Below are 18,834 nucleotides of genomic sequence, written 5' to 3' on the forward strand. Positions count from 1 at the left end.
ATGATATAATTTTTAGAATATAGAATATATACTCATTTATTGGTTGATTTTATTCTATATAATTATTATACAATATATATGAAAAATCCGACTAGATAGATAATCATAAAAGATCTTCAAATTCAGCTAAATCATCTTCATCGCTATCATCATCGTTGTCATCATCATCATCATCATTTCTTTCTTTCTGTTTCAATTTTGTAAAGAAATCTGTTAATAAATCCTGAGCATCATTAGAGCCATTGGCATTATTATTAGAGACTGTAGTTGTATTGGGGGTAGAATCATTATGGTTATCGTTCATTGTGATATTAGTTTTAGCGGATAGAACATTTGAAATTGTGCTACTAGAATCATTATTAAAACTTGAATAATTGTTGCCATTATTATTGGTATTGTTATTATTATTGGCATTTTTATTATTATTATTATTGGTATTGTTATTTTGAGCACTGTTATTGGCCTTATTATTTGTAGAGTTGGAAGTGATGTTTAAATCAGTTTTACCAACAGTTGAAGATTGATGCCATGCAGGTAGAGCGTTAAGAATAGCCTTTTGTCTTTTAATTTCGATTTCCTCTTTTTGTTTCTTTTCTTCTTCTTCATTATCACCGGTGATATTGACATGTAAAGTCGTTATCGTGGATCTATTCGAGTTTACCGAGGAAGAACTATTGTTATTTGAAGTGGTATTTGGGTTTTTATATTTATTGAAAGTTGATACAGTATAAGCAGCGGTTGAGTTACTTTGAGCTGGGATCATTTTGGCTAGAGCTGAATTGAAATCATTTTCAGGAATCCAATGATCATCTATTTTTTTTAGTAAAATAATTATTGGGTCAATTTGGTGTTGTAATTTAGCTAGTTTTTGCTGTTTTAAGGTGGCAATCTTAGAAGAATCGTCATCAATCAAATAGGCACCACAGACATCGCAAACAAATTCACCTTTGTTGTCATCGTACAATGGAACTGAGTCAACTTGAGATACCTTTTGTCTACATCTGGGGCAGATATAGCCTTGGGATATTGAATCGGTGTTCATTTCATCCTTCAATGAATTGACAATTCTATTTACTTTGTACTTGATAGAATCGATTGCCTCAGAATGATGGATAAAATAGTATATTTTTGTCACATATCTCTGGTAGGAAGGCTGACCACTTCTTTCTCTATCGTATGAACCATATGAAGAATTTGCATTTGAAGAGGTGGCATTGTTCCCATTGGCAGAGCTGTTGTTCAAGGGTGTGTTTGGAGTAGAACCTGGGGTGGAACCTCTACTTCTGTTGTAGTAGTTGCTGTTCTGGTTCTGTATGACCTCCTTCTGTGAGACCATTGTCAATAGTCTGTCCTCGCATAATTTTGTACATAGGGCCTTTAGCTCTTTCTTCTGGAAACTGAGCAAATATAACAAATCCTCTTCAGACAAAACACTGTGCAAGAGGATCGCATCGAGAACGAGAACGTATGACTTTCCGTAGAAGTTCCTGGAGACATATCTGATCAAGGAAGAAATGGTGGCATCTATCTCATCGTTATTACTTGACATCTTTCGCTCAACAGCACGAATCGTAAGAAAAGTAGAAGAACCAACAAAAGTTTTCAGCTTTTATCAAAACGCCGGAGCACGTGCGCGATAGAGCGATAAGGTTTTGTCTTTTTATTGTTTCTTTTATCGCTTTATCTCTTTATCTCTATTGCTAGAAATGTTTGCTGTTTATTCAGAGCAATGCTGTGAGCCTACAGAGCCTACACAGAGCCTGCTTCGTTGTCGCTGAAGGACTCGAGCTCAATGTCGTTTCTGGTGTGAGTGCTGTTCTCGTCCAATCTCTGGTAGCTGCCATTGGAACAGTCTTGCCCAGAGAGCTTGTCTATCCCAACCAAGTACAAGTAGATCTCGAGCAATAGGAGCACCCAGAAATATATAAGAAAAGCACCAGAACTTAGCACCATGATATAAGCCGAGTGGTCTGCGTGTAAGGAATTCACAAGCTCCAACTGTTGTTCATTTGCACCCATGAACAACAAACCAGATTCAACCAAGAAAAAACATGGCAAGTACTGGAAAGGGAGAATTTTATTCGATATTGATCTTTGGTTATTTAAAACAAAATTTATCTCAATGAGCCTCGATAGTCCAGCAATCATTAGCGACAATCCAAAGAAAAAATGAACCTTTGTGCTAATTTCCAAATGCTGGTGGTGAACGCTCATGGCCCAGCCGGTAAATATCAATATTACCGATGGAATGAAAGATCTTTGATTATTCTTGCTTAAAAATACACCCAAAAATCCTCCAGACCACCAAATTATCCCCATTGAGGTGTGTTGATAATCTGAATGACTCCATGGTTCTTTGCCCCAACGATGTTCTGTCCATGTATTGACAAAACCCCATACCGTTATAACTATCGAGTCATAGAATTCTTGGGAATTTTTTTGGTTGGTTCCATTTCTTAACCATGGTAAAACCAATACTATCGATAATAACGATCCATAAAGTATGAATGAAGTTCCCATTATCCCATGAGCAATACATTGACCAGTATGAGAATCTCTGCAAAATCCGAACAATGCTACAACAGCCAAACAAATTCTAACCCAGCCAGTTAATAAACATAACATTGATAGGATTCTATGCAAAACTATTAGTGATCTCTCACCACTCTTCCATTTATTCTTTAAAAAAAAGAATTTTGATCCTGAGATCAAACTTCCTACAAAGGCAGTAAAACATGTCAAAACCATTAAAAACCATGCAGTACCTCTCGAAGTTCTATTTTCAACCCCATCACCATCAGGAAACCTTAAAAACAATACCTCAAGAATCGAGTAAGAAGCAGAGATATACTGAGCAAAAACTGATAAATAGTGTTCATCTGCAAATGATAGCACTGTAGATATCGACGGTAATAGTAGTAATAAAGCCAACGATGATATCCAGTGAAGTGCTTTCCAACCGACTTCCCTATGGTTGAGGTCCTTGAGTTCAGCATCCTCATTGTCCTCCATCTCATGAGTGCTACCATTTGTTCCGGTGGACAAGAGGAGTAGTAACACAGAGAATATAAATAATGTTCTGTTGATCTGGGCACGCATTTTCGCATTCAATTTACTGATAGAGCACTGGAACTAAAACTAAATAGCCACTGTGGTGAAGAAAAATGGAAAGAGGCTTCAAAACAAAAAAAAAACACAAAAAACAAAAACTGCTGAAAGAGATAAAATCATTTGATTGGGTTGATCTTATGCATGTCAATGCATGCAATTCGGAGAATTAGGCAAACGATAAAAATATATATAAAGGAAAACCTTACTATTTAAACATCGATATTTCGCTCTGTTTTTATAAAAGTAAGCATATTCTTTGTATTGTCTATAACTAGCAAGAAACAATAGTGATCAACTTTGGTGACAAATTAAGTGAATAATCTTCAATCTCAAAGTGATAGTAGATCTAAAAATTTTAAATTTAATCGCCTATTACTCTTCTCGGATGAATATGTGGATTATAATTTATTTAACTTAAGTACGTTACAGCTGGATGGTATGAACCTATCCAAAATAGAATCTGGTTTGCTAAAGCTAAAAAGTTTAAAAAATCTCAAATTAACATATAATAAATTTCCCCGATTGAACAATATTTATTTCTCTGATCCGATAGAATATTTGGATTTATCCGATAATGTAATTAAAAGTAGTGAAAATGTTTCATTTCCAAAACACTTGGTTACCTTAAAATTAGCTTTTAATAGACTAAGAGTTTTTAGAGATTTAATTGGCTGCGATAGACTAGTTGAACTAAATTTAAGAAACAATTCCATTTCGAAAATCAATGATGTCTCCAAATCCAAAAAATCAGAGCGACTTGAGTTGTTATTGAATTCTCTGAAAAATATTGAAAACCTAAATGCATTGCCAAATTTAAAAGAATTATACCTCGTTGTGAGCCAATTTACAGCATTCAAAAACTTGAAGGGCTATCGAATTTAAAAATATTAGATTTAGCCGATATAAATACCCTGGATATTAGCAACTCATTTATTGTTTTTGTTAGCTTAAGAGAATCAGTTTTAGCAGAGAATTCTTTAACCACAATTGAATCGTTTCCAACCAAATTGTTACATTTGATGACTAGCATCTATGGAACAATTAAATAATTGCTCATTTATAAATCTAAGTTGCAATAAGATTAAACAAATTAGAGATGACTCAAAAGAAACTGAAAGGCCTTCACTTCAATATTCAAAAGATTATTGACAAGAAGAACAGCTTCACCAGTTCTTCTTTCGAAAAATTAGAAAATAAAGGTAGATATAACTTCGAATCCATTACAACAAGTGAAGGAACTAGCAAACTGGAATAACATAAGTCATTTGATTCTCCCTAAATCTGTATTGAGTTTTAACAAAAAAGATCTTTCATAATTGCCTGATATTAAAGAAATTTCGATATTAAAAGATACATACTTATCCCAGGTTGAAATTGGTATATTAATGAAAATTTTTCCAGGCTTAAAAGTTACTTTGCTTGAAGAAGATTATTTCAAAGAACATTCAAACTTTGAATAAATTTCAACGCTTCTAAAATAATGGCGCTCCTTTTTGAGATGCTGCTTCTGCTGCTTTCTCACAACATTGTAGCTTCAGGTTGAGATAGAACCCTACCAATTCTTGGATGCGTCTTACTATTCTGTTATTATTCATAAAGATATATATTTCACGATCTGTAACAGCTGATCAAAGTTTTATACTCAATTTCTTAATATTGCTGGCGTTACCAACATTCATTTTCCAACCACTTTCTTGAGGATTTGAAATTGTGGAAATTTTGTCTTTACCATCACATAAAAACTTTCAATCTTGTTAATCATTAAAAGATTTTTATTGTTAATTTATATATTATCATTCTTATTTTTTCTATAAATATAATTGGAGATATCCACTTAGTGAACCAAGTATTGCATTTTTTTTATTTTCATTTCCATTTCCACTTCAAATTTTATACTTATTTCTATCTTGTTGAGAAAGTTTTGAGCAGTTACCTCAATAAAGTTCCACAAACAATACATTGACAATTTTGAACCCAAGAATTGTCCAAATCAAACGATTTCCAGCTTTTTTATTTCTTCATTATTTGTTTCTTCCCTCTTCTCCCATTGAATTTTTGCTTTGAGTTAGTATATCTGATAAATTTCCGCTTATGAGAAACCGGCTGTTATTAGATAATCAGCTAAAAAAAGAGAACATATAGAGATACTAACAAAAGAAAAATAAAATAAGTACTACTGATAGTATGTATTTTAGAGAATAAGAATCAAAACAAAAAAATTGTCCGATTCGGCTTTTAAATAGATCTCAATTGCCGGAAGAACTGACATTTTTTGGACTCTCTTCTTGCAGCATTCCAATCCCATTCCGAGGTGCTTCTACTGTATCTTTCGAGATTGCTTCTTCTTCTTCTTCTTCTTCGCTTTCACTGTCTTTGTTTTCCAATAGCGCAAATTCAGACTCAGTGGCTATCTCATATTTAAAGCCAAACAAACAGTAAAACATCCCCAAAACAGAAAAACCACCTAATGAAATCAAAGACATGATTAAAACCACATTCATGCTAAACTCTCCAAAATCTTTATTTATATCAAGATTTTGGTTAGTGATAGTATAATTCTTGATATCTTCAACTCGGGAATTGTTCTCAAATTTGTTTTCAATTAATGGTGCGATATTTGCGTAACCAAATTTCTCAAGACTTTGCGCTTTATTTGAGTGAATTGATTCACCAAATAATTTCAATTGAATATTTTTTAAAAATACGTTATTATTTTCATTGTCATAATTAACAACTTCAACTATCCACTCTCCATGACCACTTTCATTCCAATGTGCAACTGACATAAATGACCAATTTCGAAATCCTTCATTAGATTTATCGTGTGGTCTTTGAACTCCTAACTCTGACTTGATGCCATTGGGCGATATTAAATTTATTTCAACTTTACCACGAATAGATGCGTCCAAATTAATAATTAAATTAACATGTTCTATCCTTTCAAAATTATTTAATCTCAATTCTTTTTCATCAACAAATAGTTTAAAGTTTTTTTTGACAATTGTATCTTTTTGACTTTGAAATCTACTTTTAATATTATCAATATCATCATTTTCGTTAATACCTTCATTGATATCATATACTTGCAAATAATACCAGCTTTGAGGCTTGACATTCTTCCAATTTTTACTCAATTCAATTAATTTGTATGAATCAATTTTACCATATCCATAAACATGAGAATATCTTTTATTGTAAATAAAACTTTTTTTCCAGCTCTTGTCTTTGATATCAACTTCGACTGATGATAATATTGTCAAATACTGAACATCTCTCCATGTTAGCTGTGGTTTATAACTTAGCAACAACGCATAAACACCCGCTGCCAATGGTGCTGCTGCTGATGTTCCACTATGTTTATTGGTGCATTTTCCATTAATATCTGTCGTATATATATTTTTTCCAAATCCTGATGAATACGTTGAGATTAGTACCGCAGAACATGCCTCAGAATAGCTGGAATGATAATCTGTATAATCAATTGCGCCAACTGTTATTGAGTAAATGCTATTTGTATATCCATCATAGTTACAATTGTCTCCATTTTTTCCACCATTTCCACTGGCCCATACATAAATAGCACCTTTATTATTTCTACCTTCAGTTACACCTTTAATCAATGCCTCTTTAACCAATTTATCTGGTCCTTCAAGTAATTGTCCATTATCATTTGGTCCCCATGAACATGAGTAAATGTCGTTGATATCCAACCGATAAATTAACGCTACGGCTTCATCTTCGTTTGTAATTTCTCCAGATAAAATTCTTATTCCAGAGACTTTTGAATCATAAGCAATTCCAACTCCACAAAAGCCATCATTTTTGCTAGCAGCGATTTCTCCTGCACATCTTGTACCATGATAATCATTGTATAATTTTGGCAATGGTGAATCAGAATTCGAATTAAAGTCCCAGGATCCCTCTTTGCAATAGCTGTTTTTCAAATCAATTGAATTATAGTCGATTCCGTCATCGATTATAGCAGTAACTATCCCACTTCCTGTTATATTTTCATACCATAATCCTGTGACATTGAGATCTCTTTGGGGATAATATTTATTAAATAAATGCCATTGGTTTGGGAACTCGGGATCATTAATACTGAAATCCTTTTTCAAATGATCAATTTTATTCAATGCCAGCAGCGATACTGATAAAGCATTTGGAATGGGCAATCTTTTAAATAATTTTTTTTTTCTTATTGAATAAAAAGATTTTATTGTTTTATAGTCATTGGTGATTGAATCGTTGGCAATACTTCTTTTTCTCTTTGTTTTGCATTCTTGCAAAAAACCATCTTTTTCTTTACCAATAGAAAACACATAATGATCATCTAGACCTCTGACGGGATGTTCGTAAGTTATTCCTGATATTTTTGAAAGGAGGTCTTTTATGTTAGATTCCTGTATTTCCAATACAAAATAATTTCTTGAGTCATAGTTTTTTGCTGGGATCCTGTAATTTATTTCAGTGCCAGTTTTTCCATTGACCAAGCTGAATATAATAGCAAATAAAACAAACACACAGCTGTAGAATATCATCCTAGTATGCGTGGATTGTTGATAGCTGTCGATAAAAAACAAAGTAAAAACAAGATAAACGATTATTTTGTCTCATTTTATTCAACCCAGCCTAGACAGCTCTTGATCTCTTTAGTGATTATGAGAAGTAAGAAGCCAACAATCCTAATTGCAATACCACATCTAATAATACCATAAAGCTGATGTCAGATTAGGACCTCAAAGAAAACACACAACACGCAAAAGACATCGAGTAGAATTTGAGGCTGCTCCACCAAGCAGCTGTGGTTCCTCTAGCTGGAAAGGCAACAAAAGACACTGGAAAGGACCAGCAGCATCGACAGATTGAGCATCTCCAGAGACTAGTGCAGACATGGCTCTGGTGAGCTGCAAAGGATGATTGGGGTTAAGGTTTTTGAAGAGTATGGCTATTGTCTGTTGAGCGACAACTCTGCATTGATCAGCAAACAAGGCAAGCTATTTGACAAGTTTATCTTTTCAGGATAGTCAGATTGAATCACCAGAAGCTGGATCTATCAGCAACAGCAGAAGAAGCACCAGCACATCACAATACGACCATGAATCCTATGCAATCGCAGTTCACACCAGCTCAGTTCTCTTCCTTCAGTGGGAGATTCGACTTTGAGAGGATAAGAGTAAGTACACCATTCCCTTCTTGTCTTTTCTGTGCTTCAACTAACTCACCATCAACCAACAGAGCGACACCAACCAAATACAATCCAAGTTCTCCAACTTGAGATCGTTCCAACAATTCTTTAACCTTCAAAGCTTGTCCAAACCCACGTCTTTAGCCAATGTTAAGCAAAGATTGTATCACAACTTCATGTTTTTTTTCTCAAACTACTTGCTAATATTTACAATTTTTTCTTTCTATGCTTTGATCAAAAATCTTTTACTACTATTTGGACTAGTGTTCATGATAGTCAGTCTCTACTTGATCAACTCAATTCGATCAAAAGAGATCAAAATTGGTTCGTCCATAAAATTGAGTCAAACCCAGTTATATGTGTTTGTTTTCATTATATCTATCCCAATTTTGCTCTATTCAAGTGCATTCTCAGTGATATTTTGGCTCTTTAGTGTTAGTGGAAGCATAATCTTCACACACGCCATCATGTTTGAGAAGCCCATGGAGTTGTATGGCAGTGATGTTGTTTAGTTTTGGAAAAACAATTTAATTAGAGCCAGAGTTAATAAATGAATATATCTTACTGCTGTTTCTGTAGAGATTCCACCAAGCTACTACAATCGACGAAAATACACAATCAATAAAAAATATACAATCGAGCAGAAGTTGAAATATGGTATATTAATGACAAATTGATAATACATAACCAAATGCAACACTTGAAAAGTGAATAAATATATAAAATAAAATGAGTGTTAGTTATTAAACTTAAAAGAGAAAATCATATTGAGTAGAAATAGTGAAATCTGTCCAATCTATATCAGAAGTTAAAATTATAAGTAAAGAATCAAAAGAAAAAACAACATAAAAAAGATTCAAAACCAACTCTTATCATTAAATATGCAAAAAACATTATGGTATAAAATAGGAGTGTATAATATGTAATATATGATGTGTCAAATATAAAATATAAAATATAAAATATAAAATATAAAGTAGTATATAGTATAAAGGAAACAGGAGGGGAAGGAAAGTAGTAATGTTTTATAATATAAAAAGCTATTAATTAATGATTAGTTAGTCAGGGATATCGATTGAAAATGATAAACATCAACAAAGCCTAACAATTAAAAAAAACAAAATCAAAAAATTAAAAACAAAACCAAAAATAAAGGTAATGACAAAAACATTTTCAAAATAGAAGTAAATTTCCTTTTTAAAATAAATAGAGATATAATTAAGATTATAATTAAAATAAAAAACTAAGGGATTTTTTTTAAAGGACTCACTGGAGATGATGTCTTACTCATCAAAAACTCTGATTGAGCTGCAAATTTGGATTTAATTTCTTTGCATTTGGTAATTAGATTTTGATCAATTTGATCTTTATTTTGATTATGAGTTCTGATGATCTCTTCATTAGTGGTTTTCAAATAAATAATCAACCTAGTTGAAGTATTTTCATCAAGAAAATATTTTTTAAAAAAATTAACCAAATCCTCTTTATTAATTTCGTCAACTAGTTTGAACTTTTTCTCAATAAGATTGAAATTGTAGAATTTGGTATAGATCTTATTCAAGTAATATGAAAATTCATCCCGCATATTTTTAAACAAAAGAATATTTCTATATTCAGTCTTTAGTGATTGAACTTTTAATTTGAATTGTTCATCAGTCAAGTTTAAGATAATTTCCTTTAATTTCTCAGTTAAAAATGAATTGATTCTTGTCTCAAGATAACTTGATTCTTTATCTGATTGAATAATAAATCTATACCCAACATAATTTCTAATACGGCGGATTAATGAAAAGACAACATAGCCCAATTGCTCTTTTGTTCGCAATTGATCAAACGTAGGCTCTGGAAAAATTTCATGTAATAATTCAATTAAAACAAGTTTCTTTCTTGGTGAAAAATCATCATCAAGAGAATAATCATAATCAGTAGGATTTTGAAGATCGTGAACCATATCACAAGCATCGCCAATTTGAAAATTGTACTCAATGCATGAATTCACATCAGATTTATCAATCAAGTCAATATTGTATCTATAGTGGGAACCCTCAGGCAATAAATAATTTCTTGGATAATTTAATTGATTAGGAATAAAAGTTTTCCAATTGATTTTATTGAAAAACTGTTTATTAATTGTATTTTCAACGGTCTTAACGTTATCAATGGTGAAATTACCATGAATGTAAACTTCCAAGTAACATTGAGTGAATAAACCTGAAAGAAAATTTTGGAATTTATCAAAGGTCAAATAATTTTTTTGTTTAATTTTGTCATTACTATCAAAGTTGACATTATTACCGCCTTTAATATCTCCATTGGTAATAGCACTTTCTTTAGAATTTTCATTGTTTTCAAAAAAAATTAATTTTTCATTGATGGTCCAATCATTTTCACAAAGTAAATTTGATGAGTAATTGCCAATTTGATAATATGGAGAATTCAACTGTGAATTTTTCAATTCCTTAATAATATCATCTTTAATAAACTCAAAATTTGATTGGTTATTGACTGAGGAGTCATTTTGAAAACCAATTAGATTTTCAAATAAAATTTCTAATAATCTATCAAATCTGTCATTAAAGCCAGAAATTTGCAAGAGCAACCCGTTTGATAGAACATTCAATTCAATGTTGATGCTGATTAATTCTCCAAAATAAGAGATATCATTTAATTCGAACTTTAATAATTTTTTCAAAAACTGGGAATAAATCTGATTTACTGGAGAATCATTTAAATGAGGGATTTGAAAATTAATTGAAATAAAACCCTTTGGTTGATTAAAAAGCTTATCATCTTTAAACCAAATTCTTATATAGTCATTATTTTTATATAAAATCGGATCTTCTAATTTTGAGCTATTTAATTTATCAGTAGTCGAAGTGGTTTCAACTGATAAAAGAGGAGAAGTGTCCAAGTTACCATTGGTAATAGATATGTTATTAGCGTCGTTAATATTATTGTGACATGAGAGGTCATTATTAACGTAATTCTCATCGCTGTCAGTATTTGCAGGAGGGGATGAGGAAGGAAGAGAAGAATCATTATTATTATTATTGTTGTCAGAAATTAAATTAAAATGAGCAGGAATTAGGGGATTTTCAATAGGTAAATGGAAATTTTCATTCAATTGACAATTATGTAAATCATTTAAGAGAGTTGGGTTAATATCATGAATGGAATAGTTTGATTTGTAATAGGGTTCAACTAAGGGAACATCAATTTTTTTGTCAAATTGATAATTTGATAGAAAAATCAATATATTATCTGGAACTAAATAGTCATTTAAAATTTTTGAAATCAATTCAAAATTATAGGTTTTAACAAATGGAAAGTGGTAGTTTAATAAATTTTTTGAATCAAAATATTTTAAAGATTGTAAAGAAGTGGCTAGACTTGAGACGGTTTTAAAATTTGAGTTTAATTTTTCTTTAAATTTAAAATTGAATTGAGAAATTTGGGACAATTCATCAAATTTTTCAAAAATTTGATCGTTGGATAAAGATTTTAAATATTTCAAGTATTGGAAGATATATAGAATAAGTTTTTGATAATTTTCAAAACCTGAATCAGTTAAGGAAATGTTGATTAAAAAGAGTAAGTTATTATTTGAAATGAAATCTGTTGAGGTAGTTAGAGCTAGGATGTATTTTTTAATAAATTTCAAGTAATAGAATAAGGAGCCTTTCGTTTCATGACCAATTAAATTTGAGATGAGCAAAATTGGATTATATTTATAGAAATCATGATAAGATATAGGCAAATGAAATTTTAATTGCAAAGATTTATTTTTCAAGACAGGTTTAAATTTGATTAATTTCAAGTGGTTTAGATCCGATTTGATTGATATGCTGTTGTAAAAGAAAATTGTTGGGTCTTTGGTTAAATTTTTATTTTGAATTTGGTTAAAAAAGTTGACTATTTTATATTTCAAAATTTTATCATCATTTGCATCATGTTCAGCGTCATTTAAACTCTTATTAAAGTTTAGATTCGATAAGATGGTCAACTTCATTATGTCACTTGAATAGTGGGAGTCATACCATTTGATTAGTTCATTTCTGATGTTAATATTTTTTGATTCTGGATGATGTTTAAGGGTGTCTAGATTACCGGTGGAAAACTGGCAAAAAGGATGAGATGGATTGATGATTTTCTTGTAGACCTGGTAGTATCTCCAGTTATCGTCGTTTAAGTTCTTGTTGTTTTCATTGTTGATGGCGATGATTTCTCTGTCTTGGCAGCTCTGGAGAAAAAGAGGATCTATGAAAAACCTGCTGAATCTCAATAGGGCCTCGATGAGATGGTTCGAGTCAATCTCGAAATAGTAGTTGGTGTGGTAGTTTGCCGTAAAGGCGTTGGAAAAGCCGGAGTGGTTGGAAAGGAACTTCTGGTAGTCGTTTTCATCTGGATAGTTTGCTGTTCCCATAAACAACAAGTGCTCACAGAAATGGGCTAGGCCATTGAGATCCGGAGGATCGTTGAAAGAACCGACATTGACATCCAACGAGGCAGCGCTTTTGTAGGACAGAGGATCGTGAATAAACAAAACCTGGAGCTTGTTGGAGAGCTCAATCAAATCGTAGGATCTGTCGTCGTTCAAGGGGGTTTCAAAGGCTGTGGATATCGTCTTGAAGGCAGGATCAGAAGACATAGTATAGCAAGCAGTGGATGGTGGTTCTGGCGTTTAAGCGTCCTCAGAAGATGGTTGCAAGCAGAAGAGAAAGTTTGGAAAAAGAGGAAACATTAAAGTTTTTATACTGAAAAATGTGAATCATCGGTGAAATTTGGTGGCGATTAAACGCTGAGCTTAGCGCTGGAACTTAGCACTGGGTGGGTTAACCCTGTGGCGCGTGACCTGTGCGCTCACGGTGCGCGAGGTTGGTGCTATTTTTAATCTCTTTTCCGGCTCCCTGTGCGGTTCGCGCAAACGTTACCCTGCTCGGCGCTTAAGAAGATCACCTTTCGTGAGCGCGGTGAGATAAATATCCTTTCTTTTTCTTTTTTTTTCTGCTTTCATTCCTTCCAACTCTTTCTGATTCTAACCACTGTTCTTCAATTCCAGGAACAACGACTTTGCAATCTATCTTTGGCTCACAGCTTATAATCCCATCCTCTACACATAATGGCTAGCGCAATGGACAGATCTCTTGACGATATCATCGCTTCTAAACCAAGAAAGTCTTTCAACAGAAAGTTTGTTCCCAAAAAGAGCTCTGGAAGCAGAATCACCAAAGCAAACCATGCTTCCTCTTCCAAATTGAAGACTTCCTTCAATACTTCAAAGAAAGTGGCCCCGGTCAGTCTTCAAAGCAGTTTATCCACTCTAGACGCCTCCTACGCTACAAAATGTGTTGTATATGGATTAGTATGTTCAATTTTCACTTTTCATTCTCTAGGTGCTTGTTGTTTTTCATTTCAATCAACGGATTACTAACTATTTTTTATCTTTTCTTGTATCAATAGCCCAAAGATATCAAACAAGACTCAATTAAGGTACGTTAAATTATGTTTTTTTCACTTTGTTTTCTAAAGTGTCTTTTTCTGTATTATCTATTTTTTTAGAACTACGATTTATTTTGAAATTTTGTTGGTTATCAATTAAAAGTCTAGGGAATTGATTATTAGTTAATCAATTTGCCTGTTAATTGTTAGAATATTGAGGATTCTCCTTATATATGCTTAAAGAGACCTGTAATCTTGATTCAAGTTACTCAAAGAAAAAATAACGAAATTTAAAGAAAAAAAAATGCTACCTCTTTTAAAAATCCTTTCATGCTTTTTTTTGTTCTTTTAAATGTTCATATTTTGTTCTTTCACTTGAATATTAATTCTCTCTTACAACTTATATTTATGGTTATTTTTTTTTTATTATTTTTTTTTTTCGGTTTATTTTTTTGTGTCTTTTTTGCTTTGGTTTACTTAATTGCCAATGTTTTAAGTAAATCTCAGCGAATTTCTCAAAAAAAACCAATAAAAAAAAAGTATCTTAACAGAATTTTTATTTTTTTAAAATTCTTTATAGACTGACTGATTTAGCCATTGAAATTTTTATAAAAAAGTTCAATGATTTTTGATAGATGAGAAAAGAAAAGCAAAAACAATTATAAACAATTACAAACACTTTTAAACAACTTTAAGTAACAAAATCTTAATGTATTGTTTATAATTTCTTTTCATATATTGATTTCTGTTTGTTTTATATCCTTGAACATGTTTGCTAATACGTTTCTTTTTTCTTAATTTTTTTTCCCTTTAATCTCAATTTATTATAGGAATTCTTTCAATCTCAAATCGGTGCTGTTCAAACTGTTGCTCTAAGCTACAATGAAAAGGGTCAATCAAAAGGTATTGCAACCATTATTTTCAAAAACTCTTCCTCCGCTCAAAAAGCTGTTGAAAAATACAATGGTGCTCCCTTAGATAATGGTGCTTCCAAATTAAAAATAGAATTGATTTTAGATCCTTCAAAGAAACCTTTATCTGCTAGAATTCAACCAAATGCTCCTACTAAACCTGCCTCAAATATCACCAAGAAAAATCTCCCATTAAAAAGTAAAAATTCAAATTCAAACTATAATGGGAACAACAACAATAATAATAATAACAATAAATTAAAATCAAAAGGTAAACCAAGAACTAAAAAACCAAAGAAAACTCTTGAAGATTTAGATCAAGAAATGACTGATTATTTCTCCACAAAAGATTAAATAGTCAAAATAAAAATCTTTACTGATCAATGAAATTGATTAATTATTTGTTTTTTCTTTCATTAGAAAATCGCAGATAATTAATGTTAATATACTTTTGATAATATTGTTGTTATATTATTACTTTTACTGTTTTTCATTTTGTTTTTTCTCTGATTTTAAATTCTATCTTTTGTTTCCCTTTTTTATTCTTTTTTTTATTTTATTCACTTTTGTTGTATTTAATTAAAATGGAAAGATTCAATTATAACTCATCTCAACTATTTCAAATATTGAAGAAAATCACATCGATCTTTTCACAATCAAAAAAAAGGGTTAATCTTCTATTAATATATCAAAAGTTTTTTTATGTGTATAATGAATAATATATCATTTTTCCTTCGAATTATATTACTTTATATCTCCGTTTTTTTGTTTTTTTTAACTTTACTAAAAATATATTATATTAATTAAAAGTCATATTTATAAATTCAAAAATAAAATAACGATAAACTATAAAATCATAAAAAAAATTGAATATATATCTTATTAAGGGCTTAGTTGGTTATAAATGTATGTCTAATGGAGAAAAAAAAGTAAGGAAATAACAATAATAATAGTAAATTTGAATTAAAGTCGGAGATCAAATACAATTAGCCAAAATGGTTTAAAAAATAGTTGAATTTTTTTAAAAAAAAATTCCTAAAAAATTAAAATGCAAAAAAGAAAGAAACTTAACGAATTGGTAAGAATAATTGGTAAATTAAAAATAATCGATTTGAATTTTGAACCTTCTAGTATGATAGATACTGATCATAAAGCATTTTGCCAAATGAAAAAAGTTGAAAACCAACAAAAAGGAAAACAAAACTGATCAAGTTCAATTAAATTAACAGTAAAAAGCAAATTTATAAAAAAAGGTTAAAATCAAATCTTTTGTTTTATAAATAATATTTTGCGTGCTAACGATAATCAAGGATTTTAAATTATTTAGATCAACATAATAATTTGAAATGAATTGAGTGTTAAAATAACTATTTGAATTAGAAACTAAATCCGGAGATACAGAAGATGAAGATGACGATGAAGTTGTTGCTAACGATGAAGCAAATGTGATTATATGTTCCAATATTGAATTTTTTTTACTTGGAAGAATTATTTCTTTATTATTTAAAGATGGGGATGATTTCAAATTATCTTTTAGAGATTGATTGACGTCTTTAATATAGTAAATTAATAGTAGAAATCCAATAACACCGAAACCAGTTCCGATTTTCAAAGCTAGATCAACCAAATTTTGATCTAAAGATAGAGGGTCTAAATTATCAATCAGGGAATTTTTTAAACTTTTTTTACTAGCAGATTTTTTCTTACTATTGACATTATTATTAGAAATAATAATATTTGGATTTAAAGTGAAATTAGATTTGAAAACATGGTGCTGATTAAGATCATGATTTGAATTCTTATTAGCTGTAAAAGAACTATATGGTTTGAACTTGTTCTTATTTTTGAGATTATTTCTTGTATTTTTTGATTTATTTTTACTTCTAGAAACATTTGGATCAGCATTTGAAGATTTGGAATCAGAAAATATCAAAGACTGTGTCCAATCTGATGCCATTTGTTGGATGAGTTCTCTTTCGTTTTCAACCAAGTCATAATCATCGCCATTACCATTGATGTCAACATTAAAATTTTTGTTATTATTAGCATCACTGTCATCTTCATCATTATCAGACTGGAAATTTAAATTTAAATTTGAATTGTGATTTTTATTAACATAAAATTTATTATTATTATTGATATCTAGTTGGTTATTAAAAGTTATTAAGATATCATTCAATAAATTTGAGTAATCTTGATTAGTTTTTAAAATTATTGGCAAGGTGTTGATTTTTAGATTGAAATTTTGTAATATATTTAGTAAAGTTGTATCATTGTATTGAAAATCATTTGAAACGTTATTATAACTATCATTAATATAACCAGTGTTGATTGAATTAATAAGATAGATGATGGGTATAATTGGTTTATTATATTTAGCTATAACGTTAAATAAATCCTTTGAATATAAGCCATTGAATTTATCAAAGACTAATAAGATTAGATCTATTGAATGGTTTAAATTTGTAAAATTTAAAGTATAGTCATCATTGCTGATATTGATATTAATATTGTCATTATTTGTGGATTTGTTATTAGTGCTGTCATTGATTAAATTTAATAAATTATTTTGAATATTAATTAAAATTGGTTTTTCACCAACTAAACAAATTTTAATTAGTTTTTTCTTCTTGTGGTTTCTGATAAGAGAAGAGTTTTGTAGAGATAATTTTGGCATAACGAACGATGATTTCCTCCTTGATTTTGATAAGGAATCCTTTAAATAGGAAGAGGCTTGTTGAGAGGGATTTAGGTTATTGTTATTAGCATTTTGGTTTAAGGTTAGTGAATTCTTTGGGGAATCGTTTGGAGTGTTAGCCGGAGAGTTTTTGGTTAGTGTAGGCAACTGTTTGACTGTTGAGATACTGTTGTCGTTGGTGTTATTTTCAGAAGCAATATTAAACTTGGATAGTAGTTGTTTTGTGGATAATAAAGGGGGGTTCAAGTTGATATCAAAAGTCTCAGAGTCATCAGAATCGTTTGAGTTGTTTTGAATGCTGTCGATTGAATTTTTGTGATTTATTGTATTTTTATTGATATATTTATTTATATTGGTGTTTGTGTTGTTTGCGTTATTAGGATTTGAATTATGATGGATTGGGTTGTGATAGGTTGGATTTTGATTGATTGGATTATGATTGATTGAATTATTAATACTATGTGTATCCAATTCGTTATCGGATGAAGATAGGATGGAATTTGATTTAGTAGAATCATTATGAATATTAAAGATATTTAGATTATTTAGATTGTTAATAATATTATTGTTAAAAGTAAAAGTATTTTGATTATTTTGATTATTTTGAATACTATTTTGGTTATTATTTTGATTGATATTGATATTGTTAAACGATGAATCCAAGGATTTCCAGGAAATTAACGAAAATGAGTTTGTTAATTCCATTGAAGCAGATAAAGGATAGTTACTATTGTTATCATTAAAATTTGATTGGATATTGGATTGATTATCAATTGAAGATGGAAAAATTTGTGGTGATAGAATGTCATTAAAGTCATCATTATATTTGTCGTTTAAGATATCGTTGTCATCGTTTAATTCGTTGATTATTAAATTGTTATTATCATTATTGATAAATTGAGTAGAGTGAGAAGGAGCAGTAGTCTCAGTATCACCATCATTGCTAATATTGTTATTGGCGGTATTCAAGTGGTTTTGCTGTGGTTGCTTAAACATTTTGAATTGAAGATTTTTTGTTCGTTATTTGTTGGTTCTTGAATTAGAAATCGGAGAGAAAGGTATTTTTATTGATAAAATATGATGGCGTTTGAAGATCAACCCCAAATCAAAGCGAAGATAATCTGTAACCCTTAATAGGTTTCAGTAAACAGGAGAAAGGAAAATAGAGGATGGATTGGAAGTAAGTCAACGGGCAAAGCAGTATCTTCTGGCCAGTTGCTGGTAGTTATATAGAAGGCAGATTGTGCGATCTCAGTCTAAAAGAGAATAAAATCAACAAAAAACCATTAATTGACAGTTATCTAAAAAAGTTCCTATCGCAAACCTTCCCAGTTTTTTCTGTTAAGGAATATCCTCCAACAAAAATACTCCCGCATGCGCGAAACTACGCGAATTGCCACTGAGCCCACAGTTGTGGATACAACGTCAAAGACGCTTGTCTTACGCGCGCAACACGAACCCAACACACACAAAGTAAGCGTGCATCA

The 18,834-nt window shown here is 30.7% G+C and overlaps 8 protein-coding genes across 8 annotated transcripts; 3 read left to right on the forward strand and 5 right to left on the reverse strand.

Moving 5' to 3' along the window:
* Window positions 1-14: 14 nt before the first annotated feature.
* ASCRUDRAFT_75854 (transcription factor TFIIE subunit TFA1) lies at window positions 15-1,554 on the reverse strand. Its single transcript, XM_020193240.1, has one exon. The coding sequence runs from the start codon at window positions 1,547-1,549 to the stop codon at window positions 104-106; it is 1,446 nt and encodes a 481-aa protein (XP_020047439.1). The 5' UTR covers window positions 1,550-1,554; the 3' UTR covers window positions 15-103.
* A 195-nt stretch (window positions 1,555-1,749) lies between these two features.
* YTP1 (Ytp1p) lies at window positions 1,750-3,012 on the reverse strand (the record flags this gene model as incomplete). The annotated part of the gene is made up of 1 exon (XM_020194539.1): window positions 1,750-3,012. The coding sequence occupies one exon, from the start codon at window positions 3,010-3,012 to the stop codon at window positions 1,750-1,752; it is 1,263 nt and encodes a 420-aa protein (XP_020047440.1).
* Window positions 3,013-3,549: 537 nt separating this feature from the next.
* ASCRUDRAFT_8084 (L domain-like protein) lies at window positions 3,550-3,993 on the forward strand (the record flags this gene model as incomplete). The annotated part of the gene is made up of 1 exon (XM_020194540.1): window positions 3,550-3,993. The coding sequence occupies one exon, from the start codon at window positions 3,550-3,552 to the stop codon at window positions 3,991-3,993; it is 444 nt and encodes a 147-aa protein (XP_020047441.1).
* A 1,364-nt stretch (window positions 3,994-5,357) lies between these two features.
* On the reverse strand, window positions 5,358-7,392 carry KEX2 (kexin KEX2; the record flags this gene model as incomplete). The annotated part of the gene is made up of 3 exons (XM_020194546.1): window positions 5,358-5,629; window positions 5,753-7,212; window positions 7,370-7,392. The coding sequence occupies 3 exons, from the start codon at window positions 7,390-7,392 to the stop codon at window positions 5,358-5,360; spliced, it is 1,755 nt and encodes a 584-aa protein (XP_020047442.1).
* Window positions 7,393-8,218: 826 nt separating this feature from the next.
* On the forward strand, window positions 8,219-8,811 carry ASCRUDRAFT_34467 (PRA1 family protein; the record flags this gene model as incomplete). The annotated part of the gene is made up of 2 exons (XM_020190522.1): window positions 8,219-8,287; window positions 8,350-8,811. 2 exons carry the CDS (start codon window positions 8,219-8,221, stop codon window positions 8,809-8,811), a joined length of 531 nt encoding a protein of 176 aa, XP_020047443.1.
* A 374-nt stretch (window positions 8,812-9,185) lies between these two features.
* ASCRUDRAFT_75856 (uncharacterized protein) lies at window positions 9,186-12,985 on the reverse strand. Its single transcript, XM_020193241.1, has one exon. It carries the CDS (start codon window positions 12,945-12,947, stop codon window positions 9,543-9,545), a length of 3,405 nt encoding a protein of 1,134 aa, XP_020047444.1. The 5' UTR covers window positions 12,948-12,985; the 3' UTR covers window positions 9,186-9,542.
* A 394-nt stretch (window positions 12,986-13,379) lies between these two features.
* ASCRUDRAFT_13510 (RNA-binding protein YRA1) lies at window positions 13,380-15,408 on the forward strand. The gene is made up of 3 exons (XM_020189084.1): window positions 13,380-13,661; window positions 13,760-13,789; window positions 14,569-15,408. The coding sequence occupies exons 1-3, from the start codon at window positions 13,419-13,421 to the stop codon at window positions 15,001-15,003; spliced, it is 708 nt and encodes a 235-aa protein (XP_020047445.1). The 5' UTR covers window positions 13,380-13,418; the 3' UTR covers window positions 15,004-15,408.
* A 130-nt stretch (window positions 15,409-15,538) lies between these two features.
* ASCRUDRAFT_75858 (uncharacterized protein) lies at window positions 15,539-18,620 on the reverse strand. Its single transcript, XM_020193242.1, has one exon. The coding sequence runs from the start codon at window positions 18,341-18,343 to the stop codon at window positions 15,872-15,874; it is 2,472 nt and encodes an 823-aa protein (XP_020047446.1). The 5' UTR covers window positions 18,344-18,620; the 3' UTR covers window positions 15,539-15,871.
* Window positions 18,621-18,834: the final 214 nt, after the last annotated feature.

The sequence above is a fragment of the Ascoidea rubescens genome (assembly GCF_001661345.1).
Source record: "Ascoidea rubescens DSM 1968 unplaced genomic scaffold ASCRUscaffold_6, whole genome shotgun sequence".
NCBI classification, from domain to species: domain Eukaryota; kingdom Fungi; phylum Ascomycota; class Saccharomycetes; order Ascoideales; family Ascoideaceae; genus Ascoidea; species Ascoidea rubescens.